This window comes from Oncorhynchus tshawytscha, linkage group LG10, assembly GCF_018296145.1.
Source record: "Oncorhynchus tshawytscha isolate Ot180627B linkage group LG10, Otsh_v2.0, whole genome shotgun sequence".
In the NCBI taxonomy this organism is placed as follows: Eukaryota; Metazoa; Chordata; class Actinopteri; order Salmoniformes; family Salmonidae; genus Oncorhynchus; species Oncorhynchus tshawytscha.
In genome coordinates, this window is record NC_056438.1 from 14,541,550 (window position 1) to 14,561,328 (window position 19,779).

Below are 19,779 nucleotides of genomic sequence, written 5' to 3' on the forward strand. Positions count from 1 at the left end.
CCTTTTGCTTGCTGAATCCGAAGATATGGTGAGGACTGACAGGTTATGAGCTGTACACATTCAAATTAGGGCGGGGAATTAAGTATATATTGGACGTATTACAATGAGTAGGTGAGCTGACATCATCTCACTTGAGGCAAAGCAAAACCAAGTCATTCAGCTCAACAGACAGCAATAAAATAGGTTTTTCAGTCTCTAGTGATAGTAAATACCCTTGACTTATTTAAAATGTTAATTAAATTAAATTAAAATGTAGTGTTCCCTGTGCATTCACCTTAATGTATTTTATTTAAATGTTTGATGTGTCTCAGTTCAAAGACAGACAGGTCTTCAAATTATGTGTCTTAATAGATTTAATGTTGAAAACATGTTTTTTAAACATATCATACCCTATAGTTTGTAAAACACTGTTGATTTGAACCCTACTGCTGTATTTTGTAGTTGTGATGAGTAGTGTTGCTGAATTCAATGTACAATGTTATCTATTAAACATGACATTACAGTACGGTAATATAAAGTTGCTGATTCTTAACTTCTAATCAACCATTTCAGACTCAGAATTGTCTTCAATAGTATTTCACTTCATTAATGTAATTACATCAACAGTAGTTTAAAGAGTAAGACAATTATTTGTTAACATGTTTATATACTGTATATCCATACTAGAGTATAAATGCAGTATGAAATGGAAATAATATCACTGTAAGAATGGTTTAAAAATACATTATAAACTATATTAAAATAATTATGAATCATAATAAGAAATAAAGTAATTAAAACATTTTAATAAAAATGTTACTATCTATCAATCACACAGTTTCATGTTAACATAGTTGTGTACTCTTAGAAACTGAGAAATAACAAGAAAAGTAAATACATTGAATCAGTAACAAGAAAGGTGAAACATTTAGACATGTCTTGGAATTATAGTTTGAACAATTCATAACAGCATTAAGTGTGAAAACACAATCCAAATGCAATTTGACATAATGTATCATTATTACAAAATAACTACTGGCTAGAGTGTGAAAATTAGAATATAAGGGATATGAGACAGTAAGGAAAAACTAAGCGGACGTGACTGAGGTGAAAGACAATATTTAATATCCAAATTGGTTAGAATCAGGTGAACGTTAGGGTTAAGAATAGGGTTACGTGCTATGATGTGTACAAACCCTGGATGACTGGCATCATGCTCTGTATTGAAGCTACTGGTGCAGCTATCTTGGCACTCCTCCCCAATTGTAAAAATATTTTGGAAGCTATAGAAATGCACTTATTAATGTCTACATCCGTTTTGACATATTTATTCTATAACAGACTCCTTAATGCATACTTTAAAATTATACTATGTAAGCTGAACATAAAATTGAAACAATATATTTTAAAAACATTCCGTAAAGTATTTCTTTTTGGAGAGTACTAATGTTCCTGTCCCCACTACAACAAAACATACTTAAAAACATGTAATTTTGTCCTTGAACATTTTAATTGAAATACTGTAGAATTCTATTCAATTCCATTGGAGGACTGCTCCTACTAGGGAGTGCCAATATGGCCGACCTGTGGCTTCAAAGTCTCTCAATGGCCAATAAATACTGTAGCATCAACAATCCAGGGTTTATATACGTCATTGGTTATGTGTTTGGTTAAGGTTAGGGGGTTGGTTAAGGATATAGTTAGGGTTATGGTAAGGGTTAGTTTTCAGGGTTTTGGCAAGTCGAGCTGTAAATGGGATGTTGGTCAGAAAAGTCCCCTTAGTCTCTACTGTAATAGTATTTACAGCTTCATACTCGGTTCAGTTTCTCCTTCTTACTTCTTCCCCTTTTCTTCCTTGTGGAAGATCTTCCCATCAGGCTGCTCCTTCCATCTCAGTTTGGCATCATCAGACATCCCCTTCCCAGTCAATTCCTTCTTTATCTGAGGAACACAAACAGAATTTTGTTTACTGGCTGGTCTACCAACTATGCAGTCAGTACTGGCTAACACTTTACTGCATACCCCCTTATGTATGCATTCATAAACTATTTATGACAGTTATATAAGACATTATAAAATCAGTCATAGACAGTCATAAACATTATGGTCGTTATCGATAACAGGTAAATCTGTAGTCAATGGTATATAATTTAGCCAGATACTGCAGTAACCCTTTATCACTTGTAACCCTCCATCACCACTAAAATGGCTGTAATATCTCAACGAGGAACAGAAGGTGAAATTCACATGCTGCAAGATGGCCTCCTGAATGGCAGGATCAGTCAGGACCATGTTCTGGCATTTTGGGATCAGCTTCACTCGCACCACCTGCTGAGTCTTCGTCACTGCGGGAGCTAACGGAGCCAGAGACGGAGCCAGAGACGGAGCCAGAGACGGCGACAGAGACGGCGACAGAGACGGCGACAGAGACGGCGACAGAGACGGCGACAGAGACAGAGACAGAGACAGAGACAGAGCAGACCTAACTCACTCTATTAAATTAATCATAACAGGAACATTTTACATTAACTAGAAATTCAAAAGGAAATGATCTTAACAGAGAAAAATGTCTTCTGTGTGCTACCTATATCCCCCCACTAGAATCCCCATACTTTAATGAAGACAGCTTCTCCATCCTGGAGGGGGAAATTCATCATTTCCAGGCCCAGGGACATGTACTAGTCTGTGGCGACCTAAATGCCAGAACTGTACAAGAACCTGACTGACACCCTCAGCACACAGGCGGACAAACTCCTACCTGGAAATGACAGCATTCCCTCCCCAATATGCACCCCAGGCACAACTAAGACAACATAACCAACAAAAACGGGTCACAACTCCCGCAGCTCTGTCACATGCTCACATGCTGGGTATGTACATAGTCAATGGTAGGCTTCGAGGGGACTTCTATGGTAGGTACACCTATAGCTCAATGAAAATGAATGTCATCTGATTGCCACCATATGAAGATCATCAAAGGTAAGGGATTAATTTTATCTCTATTTCTGATTTTTGTAACACTTCTGCTTGGCTGGTTACTGTTTGTAATAATTTGTCAACTGGGCTATGCTCTGGGCTAGGTATGTTCAGGGCTAGGTATGCTTTCGCCGAAAAGCATTTTATAAATATGATACTGTGGTTGGTTTAACAAGAAGTTAATGTTTAAACCTATGTAAAATATGTTTTGTTTTCTGAATTTTTATAATGAGCATTTCTGTAATTGAATTTGGCGCTCTGCAACCTCACTGAATGTTGGCCAGATGGGACGTTCGTGTCCCACGTACCCTAGAGAGGTTAAAACTGGTTTTTCAACCATTCTGCCAATTTCTTGTTAACAAGCTGTAGTTTTGGCAAGTCAGTTAAGACATCTACTTTGTGTATGACACAAGTAATTTTTCCAACAATTATTTAAAAAGTATTTAGTTAGCCACCAATTGTGCAAGTTCTCCCACTTAAAAAGATGAGAGAGGCCTGTAATTTTCATCACAGGTACACTTCAACTATGACAGACAAAATGAGAAAAAAAAATCCAGAAAATCACATTGTAGGATTCTTAATGAATTTATTTGCAAATTATGGTGGAAAATAAGTATTTGGTCAATAACAAAAGTTTATCTCAATACTTTGTTGTATACCCTTTGTTGGCAATGACAGAGGTCAAACGTTTTCTGTAAGTCTTCACAAGGTTTTCACACACTGTTGCTGGTATTTTGGCCCATTCCTCCATGCAGATCTCCTCTAGAGCAGTGATGATTTGGGGCTGTTGCTGGTCAACACGGACTTTCAACTCCCTCCAAAGATTTTCTATGGGGTTGAGATCTGGAGACTGGCTAGGCCACTCCAGGACCTTGAAAGGCTTCTTACGAAGCCACTCCTTCGTTGCCCGGGCGGTGTGTTTGGGATCATTGTCATGCTGAAAGACCCAGCCACGTTTCATCTTCAATGCCCTTGCTGATGGAAGGAGGTTTTCACTCAAAATCTCACGATACATGGCCCCATTCATTCTTTCCTTTACACGGATCAGTCGTCCTGGTCCCTTTGCAGAAAAACAGCCCCAAAGCATGATGTTTCCACCCCCATGCTTCACAGTAGGTATGGTGTTCTTTGGATGCAACTCAGCATTCTTTGTCCTCCAAACACGATGAGTTGAGTTTTTACCAAAAAGTTATATTTTGGTTTCATCTGACCATATGACATTCTCCCAATCTTCTTCTGGATCATCCAAATGCTCTCTAGCAAACTTCAGATGGGCCTGGACATGTACTGGCTTTGGCAGGGGGACACGTCTGGCACTGCAGGATTTGAGTCCCTGGCGGGGACTCAAATCCTGTGTGTCACTGATGGTAGGCTTTGTTACTTTGGTCCCAGCTCTCTGCAGGTCATTCACTAGGTCCCCCCGTGTGGTTCTGGGATTTTTGCTCACCGTTCTAGTGATCATTTTGACCCCACGGGGTGAGATCTTGCGTGGAGCCCCAGATCGAGGGAGATCATCAGTGGTCTTGTATGTCTTCCATTTCCTAATAATTGCTCCCACAGTTGATTTCTTCAAACCAAGCTGCTTACCTATTGCAGATTCAGTCTTCCCAGCCTGGTGCAGGTCTACAATTTTGTTTCTGGTGTCCTTTGACAGCTCTTTGGTCTTGGCCATAGTGGAGTTTGCAGTGTGACTGTTTGAGGTTGTGGACAGGTGTCTTTTATACTGATAACAAATTCAAACAGGTGCCATTAATACAGGTAACGAGTGGAGGACAGAGGAGCCTCTTAAAGAAGAAGTTACAGGTCTGTGAGAGCCAGACATCTTGCTTGTTTGTAGGTGACCAAATACTTATTTTCCACCATAATCTGCAAATAAATTCATTAAAAATCCTACAATGTGATTTTCTGGATTTCTTTCCCCATTTTGTCTGTCATAGTTGAAGTGTACTTATGATGAAAATTACAGGCCTCTCTCATATTTTTAAGTGGGAGAACTTGCACAATTGGTGGCTGACTAAATACTTTTTTGCCCCACTGTATATCAACAAATTGGTGAGGGCACTAGAACAGTCTGCAGCACCCGGCCTCACCCTACTAGAATCTGAAGTCAAATGTCTACTGTTTGCTGATGATCTGGTGCTTCTGTCCCCAACCAAGGAGGGCCTACAGCAGCACCTAGATCTTCTGCACAGATTCTGTCGACCCAGTAAATCTCAGTAAGACAAAAATAATGGTGTTCCAAAAACGGTCCAGTTGCCAGGACCACAAATACAAATTCCATCTAGACACCATTGCCAGAGCACACAAACAACTATAGATGCCTTTGCTTAAACATCAGCACCACAGGTAACTTCCACAAAGCTGTGAACGAGCTGAGAGACAAGGCAAGAAGGGCCTTCTACGCCATCAAAATGAACATAAAATCTGACATAACAATTTGGTTCTGGTTAACGTCTCTTTTCTGGATTTTGATAATTAGTGGGTATCGGCCTAATTCTGCTCTGCATGCATTATTTTTGCAGAATTCAGCATTTAGAGTCTTAATTTGGTGTCCCATTTTGTAAATTCTCTGTTGGTGAGCGGACCCAATACCTCAAAACAGTAAAGGGCAATTGGTTCTATAGTTGATTCAAGTCATTTTAAAGTACAAAAGGGAAACTAAATAAACATAAATATGGTTTGTATTTACAATGGTGTTTGTTCTTCACTGGTTGCCCTTTTCTTGTGGAAACAGGACACAAATCTTGCTGCTGTGATGGCACACTGTGGGATTTCACCCAGTAGATATGGGAGGTTATCAAAATTGGGTTTGTTTTCGAATTCATTGTGGATCTGTGTAATCTGAGGTAAATATGTGTCTCTAATATGGTCATACATTTGGGAAGAGGTTAGGAAGTGCAGCTCAGTTTCCACATAATTTTGTGGGCAGTGAGCACATAGCCTGTCTTCTCTTGAGAGCCAGGTCTACCTATGGCGGCCTTTTTCAATAGCAAGGCTATGCTCACTGAGTCTGTACATAGTCAAAGCTTTCCTTAAGTTTGGTTCAGTCACAGTGGTCAGGAATTCTGCCACTGTGTACTCTCTGTTTAGGATCAAATAGCATTCTAGTTTGCTCAGTTTTTTTATTAATTCTTTCCAATGTGTCCAGTAATTATCTTTTTGTTTTCTCATGATTTTGTTGGGTCTAATTGTGTTGCTGTCCTGGGGCTCTGTGGGGTGTGTTTGTGTTTGTGAACAGAGCCCCAGGACCAGCTTGCTTAGGGGACTCTTCTCCAGGTTAATCTCTTTGTAAGTGATTGCTTTGTTATGGAAGGTTTGTGAATCTGTGTGAATTTAAGTGTGCTCTCTCTAATTCTCTCTTTCTCTCTTTCTTTCTCTCTCTCTGAGGACCTGAGCCCTAGGACCATGCCTCAGGACTACCTGACATGATGACTCCTTGCTGTCCCCAGTCCACCTGGCCGTGCTGCTGCTCCAGTTTCAACTGTTCTGCCTTATTATTATTGGGCCATGCTGGTCATTTATGAACATTTGGCCATGTTCTGTTATAATCTCCACCCGGCACAGCCAGAAGATGACTGGCCACCCCACATAGCCTGGTTCCTCTCTAGGTTTCTTCCTATGTTTTGGCCTTTCTAGGGAGTTTTTCCTAGCCACCGTGCTTCTACACCTGCATTGCTTGCTGTTTGGGGTTTTAGGCTGGGTTTCTGTACAGCACTTTGAGATATCAGCTGATGTACGAAGGGCTATATAAATACATTTGGTCTGATTTGAATCGCTTCCTTTTAGGTGGTTGTAGAATTTAACTATTTGCACATAATATGACATTTGAAATGTCTTTATTCTTTTGGAAGTTTTGTGAGTGTAATATTTAATGTTAATTTTTAATGTTTCTGTCGATCTGGCCCTGTCTCTCTGTCAATTCAATTTAATTTAAGGGCTTCATTGGCATGGGAAACATATGGTAATATTGTCAAAGCAAATGAAGTAAATAAAACAAAAGTGAAATAGAGAGAGACAGAGCCAGAGCCAGACACTAACTCTCACCACCTACTCTTCTTCATTGGTTCTAACAGAGACAGATAGGGTAACTTCACACACACACACACACACACACACACACACACACACACACACACACACACACACACACACACACACACACACACACACAATAAAATATACTGTAACTCACCACCGTAGCAGCAGAAGGGAAGTTTTGTTCCACATGTGTAGTCTTCCCATTTGCCTGATTTACCGAACACCGACACACAGTTCCCGTAGCGATTATTGGGTGCTCTAGAACGCCAGTATCTGAATGAAGAGTTACTCTGGTCCGACCAGCTCCAGTCTCTGAACAGGCCGATCCACACCCAGTTTCCCTTCGGTACAATGTTCCCTATCTTCCTGCTCTCAGCCAGGTTCCTCACACTGGCCATGTCTGTGTAGTGCTGTCTGCAGTAGCTCTGCCCTTCATCCCACGTCATACTTTCATTTGACAAGATGAACCTCTCAGAAATGATGGTTGTCTTCCCTGCAAATGTTTAACGTTGAATGTAAGTATCATTTATAGTTATTTTTTACACAAGAAATTTACCAACTGGTCACATTTGACTGTGTTAAACCTAGCAGTACTACTTATTTATCTGAGGGTAAGGCGGATACAAGACTTCAGAAAGTATTCATACCCCTTGACTTTTTCCACATTTTGTTGTGTTACTGTAGTGGGTAGTAATATTTATAATTTAGGTTATTATAAATAACTCAAATGTGACTGATAATAAGACTAAGCAATTAGCCTATTAAAATGTTTATCTGACTCCATAAAGATAGTTAGTAGTATGCAAGAGACTATGGTTGAGTTACAGTAATAGGCAAATATCTGAGAATGGATTCAAAATACAATTGTATTTATTTACTTTGTAAAAATGAATGGATTCACATACAAGACTTAAAGCTTAAGTAACAAACCATTAACAAGCATTACAAGGCATTATTCTTGTAATTGTCAGAGAGAGAGAAATCATAGCCTGAAAGGCCATGCCCCAAAAGTTGGGTGGAGAGATAAAGAGAGAGAGAGAGAGAGAGAGTGTATCTCACGAGAGAAGTTAAGGAACAAAAAAGTGATAGAACAATGAATCCGAGACCCTTTTATAAGCATCTGAGTTGCTTGGATTCATAACCTGAGTTGTTGATAAATAGTATTTCTGTAAAGTTAACCTCCAATCAGATATCAGACCTACATTATGTTACCTCTGCTTGTCAGATACGAGAGGCACACCTTCGCTGTGGCAGTTTCCAGGAGGAGATGTTCTCACGGAAGTCCTGTGGTCACTGGCGCCAGGAGAGGTGTGAAGACTGATAAAAACTTGAATTGACTAAATGAATGTTACTGTGTGAATGAAATTGTGGTGTTTACTTTTTTTCAAGAGCTTATAAAGAGCTGCCGAAATTTGATATGTCTTATTGCATTGTATGCTTTCTGATTGATGTATTTTTAAAGTGACTGGATTAGAACTCTAGGGTGGGTTGACTGGTTATTAAGCACATTTCTGTTGTCTGGACAGATTATTTGAATTGAGTTGATTAGACTAGAGTCTGGGTTTGTTTTCCTGTCTTTTGTTTTTACTAGCGAAGTGTTAAGTAACACGAAGCGTTAAGTAATTCAGGCTGGGGCTGCGTTCCTACTTGATTAAAAGGACAACACATTTGTTCATACTTTGAGAACTTGTTACCAAACTCCTGTGTGTATCACACACAGTTTTTGTCTTACAGGTGATTCTGAACTGAAGACACGTGTCACCACGTTAAGTCTTAGCCTATTGGTGATAGTCATTTACTCTGAGTTATTCTGTAATGTATCATGTAGTTCATGTACACTGGAGTTGAGTATTATTTATTTTGTGACTAATACATTCTATTAGTTGAATTGAGTAAATGCATTCCTTGTTTTACAGAGTAATTATTTGATTAACTAAATGACTGTATCTTGGTAGGCCTATTGATATTTGTTAATTACACTATACATATAGTACATATATGCACTATAAATATATGCTTGGTCTCTGAGTTAAGGTTAACTCAATAGTTTTATGCTAGGACATCGATTGCAAGATATTAGCTCCTTGTTCCTTAGCCTCTTAATAATTGCATTCTTCACCTTCTTTGAGGATAACACAGTGCCACCGACGTGGCCAGCTATCAAGAACTGTGGGCTCTTCTTCCCTGTGACCGACGTGAGTAAGACAATTCATTTTCAGGGAGGCACCCACAAACTTGCCTATCGTTTTTCTTGACCATAGAGTTTGCTAGAAGGCACATCAGACATCAGACATCATGTTACCCCTGTTGTAACTAACATAGCCCTGAACATTTTGATTGTGACATAATTTATAATCTCACAATGGGCCTGGCATTGTTTACGGACATATTTAATCAATCCCTATCCCAGTCTGTTGTCCCCACATGCTTCAAGATGGTCACCATTGTTCCTGTACCCAAGAAAGCAGAAGTAACTGAACTAAATGACTATCGCCCCATTGCACTCACCTCTGTCATAATGAAGTGCTTTGAGAGACTAGTCAAGGATCATATCACCTCTACATTACTTGTCACCCTAAACCCACTTCAATTTGCTTACCGCCCCAATAGATACACAGACGATGCAATCGCCATCGCACTGCACACTGCCCTATCCCATCTGAACAAGAGAAATACCTATGTAAGAATGCTGTTGTCATGACGTTGGCCTGGGGGGTAGGTTTATGACAGTCATAAATACCTCTTCCCCCCTTTTCCTCTCTCTACCCTACTGAGGTTACATTTGCAAAACCCTTGGTTAACTTCTTGGATATAGGGGGCGCTCTTTTAATTTATGGATAAAAAAACGTGCCCGTTTTAAGCGCAATATTTTGTCACGAAAAGATGCTCGACTATGCATATAATTGACAGCTTTGGAAGGAAAACACTCTGACCTTTCCAAAACTGCAAAGATATTATCTGTGAGTGCCACAGAACTCATGCTACAGGCGAAACCAAGATGAAACTTCAAACAGGAAATGAGCAGAATTTTTGAGGCTCTGTTTTCCATTGTGTCCTTATATGGCTGTGAATGCCCCAGGAATGAGCCTGCCCTTTCTGTCGTTTCCCCAAGGTGTCTGCAGCATTGTGACGTATTTGTAGGCATATCATTGGAAGATTTGCCATAAGAGACTACATTTACCAGGGGTCTGCCCGGTGTCCTTTGTCTAAATTGGTGCGTAATCTTCAGCCGCAGGCATTTTCTCCTGGGATTCAGAGGGGAAAGCACACTTCCACGAACGATATATCATCGAAGAGATATGTGAAAAACACCTTGAGGATTGATTCTAAACAGCGTTTACCATGTTTCAGTCGATATTATGGAGTTAATTTGGAAAAAAGTTCGGCGTTTTGATGACTGAATTTTCGGGGTTTTTTGGTAGCCAAACGTGACGCACCAAACGGAACGATTTCTCCTAAACAAATAATCTTTCAGGAAAAACTGAGTATTTGCTATTTAACTGAGAGTCTCCTCATTGAAAACATCCGAAGTTCTTCAAAGGTAAATTATTTATTTGAATGCTTTTCTGGTTTTTGTGAAAATGTTGCCTGCTGATGCTAACGCTAAATGCTACGCTAGCTGTTACACAAATGCTTGTTTTGCTATGGTTGAGAAGCATATTTTGAAAATCTGAGATGACAGTGTTGTTAACAAAAGGCTAAGCTTGAGAGCTAGCATATTAATTTCATTTCATTTGCGATTTTCATGAATAGTTAACATTGCGTTATGGTAATGAGCTTGAGGCTGTATTCACGATCCCAGATCCGGGATGGCTCGACGCAAGAAGTTAATATAGAGATTCTGGGAACATCAGAAGGTGGGGGAAAATGAACTATATTCTGTAAATCCGACCAATGGAACATATGCGGTGGTATTTAATGAATATGATGTCAGTTCGGTTGTCATCTGAGACATTCTCATCAATGATAATATGACATAAACTCTACAGTGGAAAGTCTACACATCAGAGTTATCGGATTCACATGTAATTGTTGTTCAATTTAAATGTTTGAATATGAAATTATTTGTGATGGGATGAAATGTGATTTTATCTTCTAAAATGTGAGATTTGGGTTTTCATAAGATAGGGCTCTACTCAATCAGTGGCCCGCCCCTGTGAAGGGACCTGGGCTATAAAACTTTTTAAACACGCCCTCCTCTCCCTTCAGATATAAGCCCTTGACGACAAAATAACCTCCTGTTCCGAGGACGTTAGTACAACGGTCCTATGTCAGAATGGTTCAGATAATAACTACAGAATGAAGCCAACATCAGCATGAGCTTTGGTTGCGAACTTGGAACTCTTATTCAGTACAGAAGTGATACCTCCTAGCCGTTGAGTTAGCAACAGCAGATGCAACGAGGGTTAGGAAGGAACAGACAGAGTATCCCGTCTATCCCCCAACGACGTTACTACAACGTATCCAATTGACAACCAGAGACATTCTTCAAAGGACTCGGTTGGGCAACACGGCTTTCCATCTACCACCAACCTACCGAAGCGCAGCTCAGAGTAAATCATTATTGCATTTTCCATTTCCAAATGGGTGGTAATTTAGAATGCATAAGATACTGTATTTACAATAGCACAGCTTCTTCCCTTTGTTCTTCAGTCTTCCCGCTCTTTCACTCAAACCCAGCCCCTTTTCTTTTGTGTAACAAGCTGTCATATTTGTTCCGCCCGCTAGGGATGTTTTCCTTTATGACGTCATTTGTAATCAAGTTATCATTTAATTATGTGTATGTGTAATTCTGTGTGATTAGTTAGGTATTTAGTAAATAAATGATTAAACCCAATTTTGTATGGCTGATTCAAATTGTTAGCCAGGGTTTGTGCAGATAACCAAGAATTTACAACTTTCAGATGAGACTGAATTAAGATAAAGATTCATATCGACTGCTATTGATGTAAAATATTACTTGGTGTTTAAGAGTTTATTCGGAAGATAACAGCTCTATCAATATTATTTGGTGGTGCCTGACTCTCTAGTTAATTACATTTACTAGAGAGTCAGTTAAGTTAATTTAATTGCTGTGATAGGAGAAAATAAAAGATGGATCAACAACATTGTAGTTACTCCACAATACTGACCTAAATGACAGAGTAAAAAGAAGAAAGCATGTACAGAATAAAAATATTCCAAAACATGCATCCTGTTTGCAATAAGGCACTAAATTAAAACTGTAAAAAATATGGGATACAAATTCACTTTATGTCCTTAATACAAAACAAAGTGTTATGTTTGGGACAAATCCAACACAACACATCACTGAGATCCAATCTTCATATTTCAGGCATGGTGGTGGCTGCATCTTGTTATGGGCGAGCTTGTCATCGGCAAGGAGTAAAGAGTTTTTTGGGGCTAAAAAGAAACGGAATAGAGCTAAGCACAGGCAAAATCCTAGAAGAAAACCTGGTTCAACCTGCTTTCCAACAGAAACTGGGAGACAAATTCACCTTTCAGCAGGACAATAACCTAAAAAACATGGCCAAATATACACTGGAGTAGCTTACCAAGACAACATGGAATGTTCCTGAGTGGCCTAGTTACAGTTTGCACTTCAATCAGATAGAAAATCTATGGTAAGGCTTGAAAATTGTTGTCTAGCAATGATCAAGAATCATCTTGACAGAGCTTAAATAATTTTTTAAAAGACTAATCTGCAAATATTGTACAATCCAGATTTGCAAAGATCTTAGAGACTTGCCCCTGAGTGGCGCAGCGGTCTAAGGCCCTGCATCTCAATGCAAGAGGTGTCACTGCAGTCCCAGGTTTGAATCAAGGCTGCATCACATCTGGCTGTGATTGGCAGTCCCGTAGGGCGGCACACAATTGGCCCAGTGTCATCCGGGTTTGGCTGGGGTAGGCCGTCATTGTAAATAAGAATTTGTTCTTAACTGACTTTCCGAGTTAAATAAAGGTTAAATAATCATATTTTTTAAATATAAATAAATATCTGAAAGGACTCAAAGCTGTTATCGCTGCCAAAGGTGATTCTAATAGGCATTGACTGAGGGGTGTGAATACTTTTGATATTTTTGTATTTCATTTTCAATTAATTTGCTAAACAATTCAGATTTTTTTTTTTACTTTGTCATTAAATCCATTTTGAGTTCAGCCTGTAACACAGTAAAATGTAGAATAATAAGTCAAGGGGTCTGAATACTTTCTGAAGGCACTGTATACAGTGTATACATTTTGTTACGTTAAAGCCTTATTCTAAAATGGACAAAATTATTTTTTGTCCTCATCAATCTACACATAATACCCCATAATGAGAAAGTTAAAACATATTTATAGAATTTTTGTCCAATTTTTGTCCAAAAATGTACCTAAAGGACTCTCAGAAGCAGAAGCAAGATTCTCTAGTCTGATGAAACCAAGATTGAACCTTTTGGCCTGAATGCCAAGCCTCATGTCTGGAGGACACCTGGCACCATCCCTACGGTGAAACATGGTGGTGGCAGCATCATCCTGTGGGAATGTTTTTCGGCAGCAGGGACTGAGAGACTAGTCAGCACTGAAGTAAGATGACGGAGCAAAGGACAGAGAGATCCTTGGTGAAAACCTGCTCCAGAGCACTAAGGACCTCAGACTGGGGCGACGGACCAACAGGACAACAATCTTAAGCACACAGGCAAGACAATGCAGTGGCTTAGGGACAAGTCTCTGAATGTCCTTGAGTGACCCAGCCAGAGCCCGGACTTGAACATCTCTGTAGATACCTGAAAATAGCTGTGCAGCGACGCTCCCCATCCAACCTGACAGAGCTTGAGTGGATCTGCAGAGAAGAACTGGAGAAACTCTCCAAATACAGGTGTTCAATGCTTGTAGCGTCACACCCAAGAAGACTCAAGGCTGTAATTGCTGCCAAAGGTGGTACAACAAAGTATGTAATAATAATTTATATGTAATAAATTAGCAAAACACTTAAAAAAACATGTTTTTGCATTGTCATTATGTTGTATACAGTACATGTCCTCAGATATAATTTCAATGTGTGTTTAAGGTCATTCAAGTCATATGTAAAAGGAACAGTAATTGTAATGGTTTTCCTCCTCTTCATCTGAAGAGGAGGTGTAGAATGGATCGGACCAAGATGCGGCATGGTAAGTGTTCATGATGTTTATTTTAAAGACAAACTGAACACCAAAATACAAAAACAATAAACGTAACGTGAATAACCTAAACCGAAAACAGTACTGTGTGGTGAACAAACACAGACACGGAAACAAACACCCACAAACAATGAATAGTGAAACCCAGGCTAACGACAAAACAAAGGAAATAAAGGTCAGAATGTGACAGTACCCCCCTACGGTGCGGACTCTGGCCGCAAAACCTGAACCTATAGGGGAGGGTCTGGGTGGGCGTCTGACCGCGGTGGCGGCTCTGGCGCGGGACGTGGACCCCACTTCACCACAGTCTTTCTCCGGCTCATTGTCCACCTCCGTGGCCTCCTAAACACGGCGACCCTCGCCGCCGACCTCGGACTGGGGACCCTAGAAATGGGTCCCGAATGGACGGGAGATGGCAGATGGCTCCGGCAGCGCCGGACAGGCGGGAGACTCCGGCAGCGCCGGGGTGAAGGGCGACTCCGGCAGCTCAAGGGTGAAGGGCAATTCTAGCATCGCCAGCGTGACAGACAGCTCTGGCAGCTCCTGGCTGACTGCGGCTCTGGCGGCTCATGACAGACTGGCGGCTCTGGCGGCTCAAGACAGACGGGAGACTCTAGCAGCTCTGGGCAGACGGGAGCACCTGTAGGGAGGAGACAGAGAGACAGCCTGGTGCGTGGGGCTGCCAAAGGACCCACCAGGCTGGGGAGACCTCCAGGAGGCTTGGTGCTAGGAGGAGGCACCTGAAGGACCGAGCTGTGGGGGAGCACTGGAGCTCGTGTGCGCAGCCTTGGCACCACTCCCCCAGGCTGGATAACTACTCTAGCCCGGACCCTCCAGAGTGCAGGCACAGGTTGAACCGGGCTGTGGGTAAGCACAGGAGATCTAGTGCCTACTACGAGCACCTCTCCATTAGGCTCCACTCCCACATTTGCCCGGCACGAGCGGAGCACAGGCATAGGACGTACTGCACCCTCCCAGCACCCTGGAGACACAGCATGCGCAGGATACCCTGGACCGAAACGGCGTACCAGCGTCCAGACACGCTGAGCAGGCACCATACGCCCTGGCTGGATGCCCACACTCGCATGACACTTTCGGAGGGCTGCCCTATAGCGCACCGGGCTATGGGCACGAACTGGCGACACCTTGCGCTTAACCGCATAACACGGTGCCTGACCAGTAAGGCGCTTCATATAATAAGCACGAGAAATGAGCTCAGGTCTGCTACCTGGCTTAGCCCCACTCCCCGTGTGCCTCCTCCCCCAAAAATTTGGGGGCTGCCTCTCGTACCTGTCGCGCTGCCTCCTCATATCGCTTTTGCTGCCTCCAGCTCTGCTTTGGTGTGGCGATATTCCCCAGCCTGTGCCCAGGGTCCTTCTCTGTTCAAATCTCCTCCCATGTCCAGGAGTCCTGTGATGCTGGCCACTGCTGCTGCTGCTGCCGCTGTCTGTTACCACGCCGCTTGGTCCTTGGTTGGTGGGTGTTTCTGTAATGGTTTTCCTCTTCATCTGAAGAGGAGGTGTAGAATGGATCGGACCAAGATGCGGCATGGTAAGTGTTCATGATGTTTATTTTAAAGACAAACTGAACACCAAAATACAAAAACAACAAACGTAACGTGAATAACCTAAACCGAAAACAGTACTGTGTGGTGAACAAACACAGACACGAAAACAAACACCCACAAACAAACAGTGAAACCCAGGCTACCTAAGTATGATTCTCAATCAGAGACAACTAATGACCCCTGCCTCTGATTGAGAACCATACAAGGCCGAAACATAGAAATCCCAAAATCATAGAATTTCTTTAAACATAGACTACCCACCCCAACTCACGCCTGACCATACTAAATAACGACAAAACAAAGGAAATAAAGGTCAGAATGTGACATTATGGGGTATTGTGTGTAGATTAATGAGGAAAATAACTTTTGAATCCATTTTAGAATAAGGCTGTAACGTAACAAAATGTGGAAAATTCAAGGGTTCTGAATACTTTCTGAATGCACTGTACTTGTTTTCAGTAATGTTTGTGTCACGATTACTTTATAGAGTGTCAGTGCACATGCAGGTTAAAATATGTTTGCAAACATTAAGTTATGATAATGTTATACTTATTTCCTATTTTAAAATGTTCTAATTGTACAGACATAGAGCAGTAAATACACCAAAGAGTAACATGTTCTCACCGTTGTAGCAGACCGAGTAATAATTTTGGTCGCAAATGAGATCCCACCACGTCCCATACTGTCCTGTCACTACACAGTGCTGATCAATGTATTTGACATCTGAACTGTCCCAGTTCCTAAACTCAGTCTCTCCCTCACCATAGTAGTCCATATCTTCTAGAGACCACCTCCAGCTGTTAACACCATTATACAACCCTATCCAGGCTGATCCATTATAACCACTGTCTACAGTGTTGATCAGTCTGTTCATATCCTCCATGTTGTCTATGGTGGCCAGGTCAGTGTACTTATTTCTGCAGTATCTCTGTGCTTCAGTCCAGTTCTTGCCCATGTTCACAAAGTGGTACTGAGGATGGCATGGAGAGGGTAAAAACAGCCCTGTGAACAAAACTATCATTTAGTGCATTATTATCTGTTCCATTATCACAGGCCTGCTACACTGGATGCTTAACCTTTGTTTTCTGTAAACAACACATCTCCACGAGATGCTTGTGCAGCTCAGCGTACAATTACACTGTGGATCTATTTTCAAGATGTTGTGGCGCAACTCACAACTTCAAACACTTGATGAAGTGGCCCTGCTCTGCTCACCCAGGAAAAGTTCAGCTTTTCAGTGTAGCAGCTAAAATAAACACAGCTTCCACAGTACCCCAGTATAGCTAACAACACAGAAATATACAGTACTATTGCAAAGTATTCAGACCCCTTGACTTTTTCCACATTCTGTTTTATTACAGCCTTATTCTAAAATGGACGAACTTGTTTTTTTCCCCTCATCAATCTACACACACTACCTTATAATGACAAAGCAAAAACACGTTTATTATATTTTTTTTGCAAATGTATTAAATATCAAAAATGGAAATATCACATTTGAGAATAAGGCTGTAACATAACAAAATGTGGAAAAAGTCAAGGGGTCGGAATACTTTCCGAAAGCACTGTATATTTCTGTGTTGTTAGCTATACCACTCACATGCTTACTCGCGAACTCACTGATTCACACACGCAGGCGCACACACGCACACACACACACACACACACAGTCTCACTTTCACGCACACACACACTCTCACTTTCACGCACACACAGTCTCACACACACACTATTCATTTACTGTACTGACCTGTTAGTAAGAGAAGGGTTCTCCACCCCATCGTCTGACTGACAGTGTTTCCACTAAGGGAATATAAAAGGGATTGTTAAATTAAAGAGAATTGCTAGCAGGGGCTGAAGGGATAGTTGACTCAATTTATAAATTGATATATTGGTTTCAGTACCCTTGAAGCAATCTATTGACAAGGTAAGGACATTAACATATTGAAAATATCTTTATCAAATTCTATCTTAAGACATTGGTTGTCATATGAACAGGTTTTAAAATGTCAGCAGAAGCCATAGTACCTTACAATGATAAAAGTACAGCTAACCTGAAGGTAAATATTTATGTATCGCTCAGTTTACTTAACTGTAATCAAATAATCACGCCAATCAATCGCATGTTGTTAATTAAAATATTCAAATTAAATCACGCTGTTAGATTATAATGACACACATACAAGTTTTTGCCTTTCTGCAACACGAAAATATTGCACTTTAATTGTACATTTGCTTCTAACACTGTCCTCACTCCTCAACATGTAATTTTTTTCAAAATTGTTATTAACTAGTAATACAAATGGGCCATTATTAAGCATAGAAATCAATTAGCACCCCCCAAAAACGACATGTTCAAGGTTAAAGTTAAATATCAAGCACCAAAGAAAACATTTCCCACATTTTGATTGATAATTCAGTTTGGATTCAGAAAATCTAATTTAAAATATAAGAACCTGTTTAGTTGGTCTTGTCTGGTCTCTCTCTCATTCTCTGGTCTGTGGACTGAGGTCTATGGTCTGCTCTTGTCTGGTTCTCTGCTCTGTGGACTGAGTTCTCCTGCTGTGTCTGGTGTCGTCTCTCTTAATGGTTGCCTCTCCTCTATGCAGAGCACTTTAGAGGGCTCAGATGCAAAGTATTTTTCCACTTCCACAGGTCAAACAATATGGCCACTGCTGCCATGACTCCAAGCCGGGCTTTGGTTAAGTTTAGGCTTAACATTAGGGTTAAGGCTTTGGTTAAGGTTAGGGTTAACATTAGTGCTAAGGCTTTGGTTAAGGTTGAGCTTAACATTAGGGTTAAGGTTTTGTTTAAGGTTTGGCTTAACATTAGGGTTAAGGCTTTGGTTAAGCTTAGGGTTAACATTAGGGTTAAGGCTTTGGTTAATGTTAGGGTTAACATAATGTTTAAGGCTTTGGTTAAGCTTAGGGTTAACATTAGGGTTAAGGCGTTGGTTAATGTTAGGCTTAAAGGAATAGTTTGGGATTTTGGCAATGAGGACCTTGATCTTCTTCCCCAGAGTCAGATGAACTCGTAGAAAAAAAATGTATGTACAGTTGAAGTGGGAAGTTTACAAACACCTTAGCCAAATTCGTTTAAACTCAGTTTTTCACAATTCCTGACATTTAATCCTAGTAAAAATTCTCTGTCTTAGGTCCGTTAGGATCACTACTTTATTTTAAGAATCTGAAATGTCAGAAGAATAGTAGAGAGAATGATTCATTTCAGCTTTTATTTCTTTCATCACATTCCCAGTGGGTCAGAAGTTTACATACACTGAACTAGTATTTGGTAGCATTGCCTTTAACTTCACTAGGGTAGGGGGCAGCATTTGGAATTTTGGATGAAAAGCGTGCCAAAATTAAACTACCTGCTACTCAGGCCCAGAAGCTATAATTGATTTGGATAGAAAACACTCTAAAGTTTCCAAAACTGTTAAAATAATGTCTGTGAGTATAACATAACTGATATGGCAGTAGAAAACCTGAGGAAAATCCATCCAGGAAGTACTATTATTTTGAAAGACTGCCTATCCACCATACAAAGACTTAGGACCCAGTTCACAATCTCTATGGCTTCCTCTACATGTGACCAGTCTTTAGGCATTGTTTCAGGCTTTTACTCAGAAAAATGATGGAGATACAGCACTTTCAATGAGTGGACAGTGGAAATTTCCAGACATGAGCCAAGCGCGTGATCGGGAGCGCCCCTTTCTTGTTTCTCCTTTTCTATTGACGAAGCTTTTGTCCTGTTGAAATATTATTGACTATTTATGACAAACACAACCTGAGGATTCATTTTAAACATTGTTTGACATGTTTCATTAAACTTTTATTGTACTTTTTAAAACTTTTCATCTGGATGTTGAGAGCGCGCATTGTGCCTTTGGATTACTGAACTTAAACGCACCAACAAAACAGAGGTTTTTGGACATAAAGAGGGACACTATTGAACAAAACAAACATTTATTGTCTAAAATGGAGACCTGGGAGTGCCATCTGATGAAGATCATCAAAAGTTAGTGATTCATTTAAGCGCGATTTCTAACATCTGCGAGCC

General features: G+C 40.6%; 1 protein-coding gene across 1 annotated transcript; it reads right to left on the reverse strand.

The window, feature by feature from the left end:
* Positions 1-372: 372 nt before the first annotated feature.
* On the reverse strand, positions 373-18,288 carry LOC121847608 (C-type mannose receptor 2-like). The gene is made up of 6 exons (XM_042329506.1): positions 18,177-18,288; positions 17,471-17,523; positions 16,345-16,722; positions 7,148-7,486; positions 2,227-2,333; positions 373-1,920 (listed from the first exon to the last, which is right to left on the reverse strand). The coding sequence occupies exons 2-6, from the start codon at positions 17,499-17,501 to the stop codon at positions 1,813-1,815; spliced, it is 963 nt and encodes a 320-aa protein (XP_042185440.1). The 5' UTR covers positions 17,502-17,523; positions 18,177-18,288; the 3' UTR covers positions 373-1,812.
* Between the last annotated feature and the right edge of the window lie 1,491 nt (positions 18,289-19,779).

Excerpts from the sequence above, each read along its gene's own strand:
- LOC121847608 (XM_042329506.1), bottom strand. The coding sequence starts at position 17,501 with ATGGGGTGGAGAACCCTTCTCTTACTAACAG. Across the intron at positions 16,723-17,470 it reads AACCCTTCTCTTACTAACAG|GGCTGTTTTTACCCTCTCCA; the intron begins GTCAGTACAGTA and ends TTTTGTTCACAG. Across the intron at positions 2,334-7,147 it reads TCCCTTCTGCTGCTACGGTG|CTCCCGCAGTGACGAAGACT; the intron begins GTGAGTTACAGT and ends TGGCTCCGTTAG.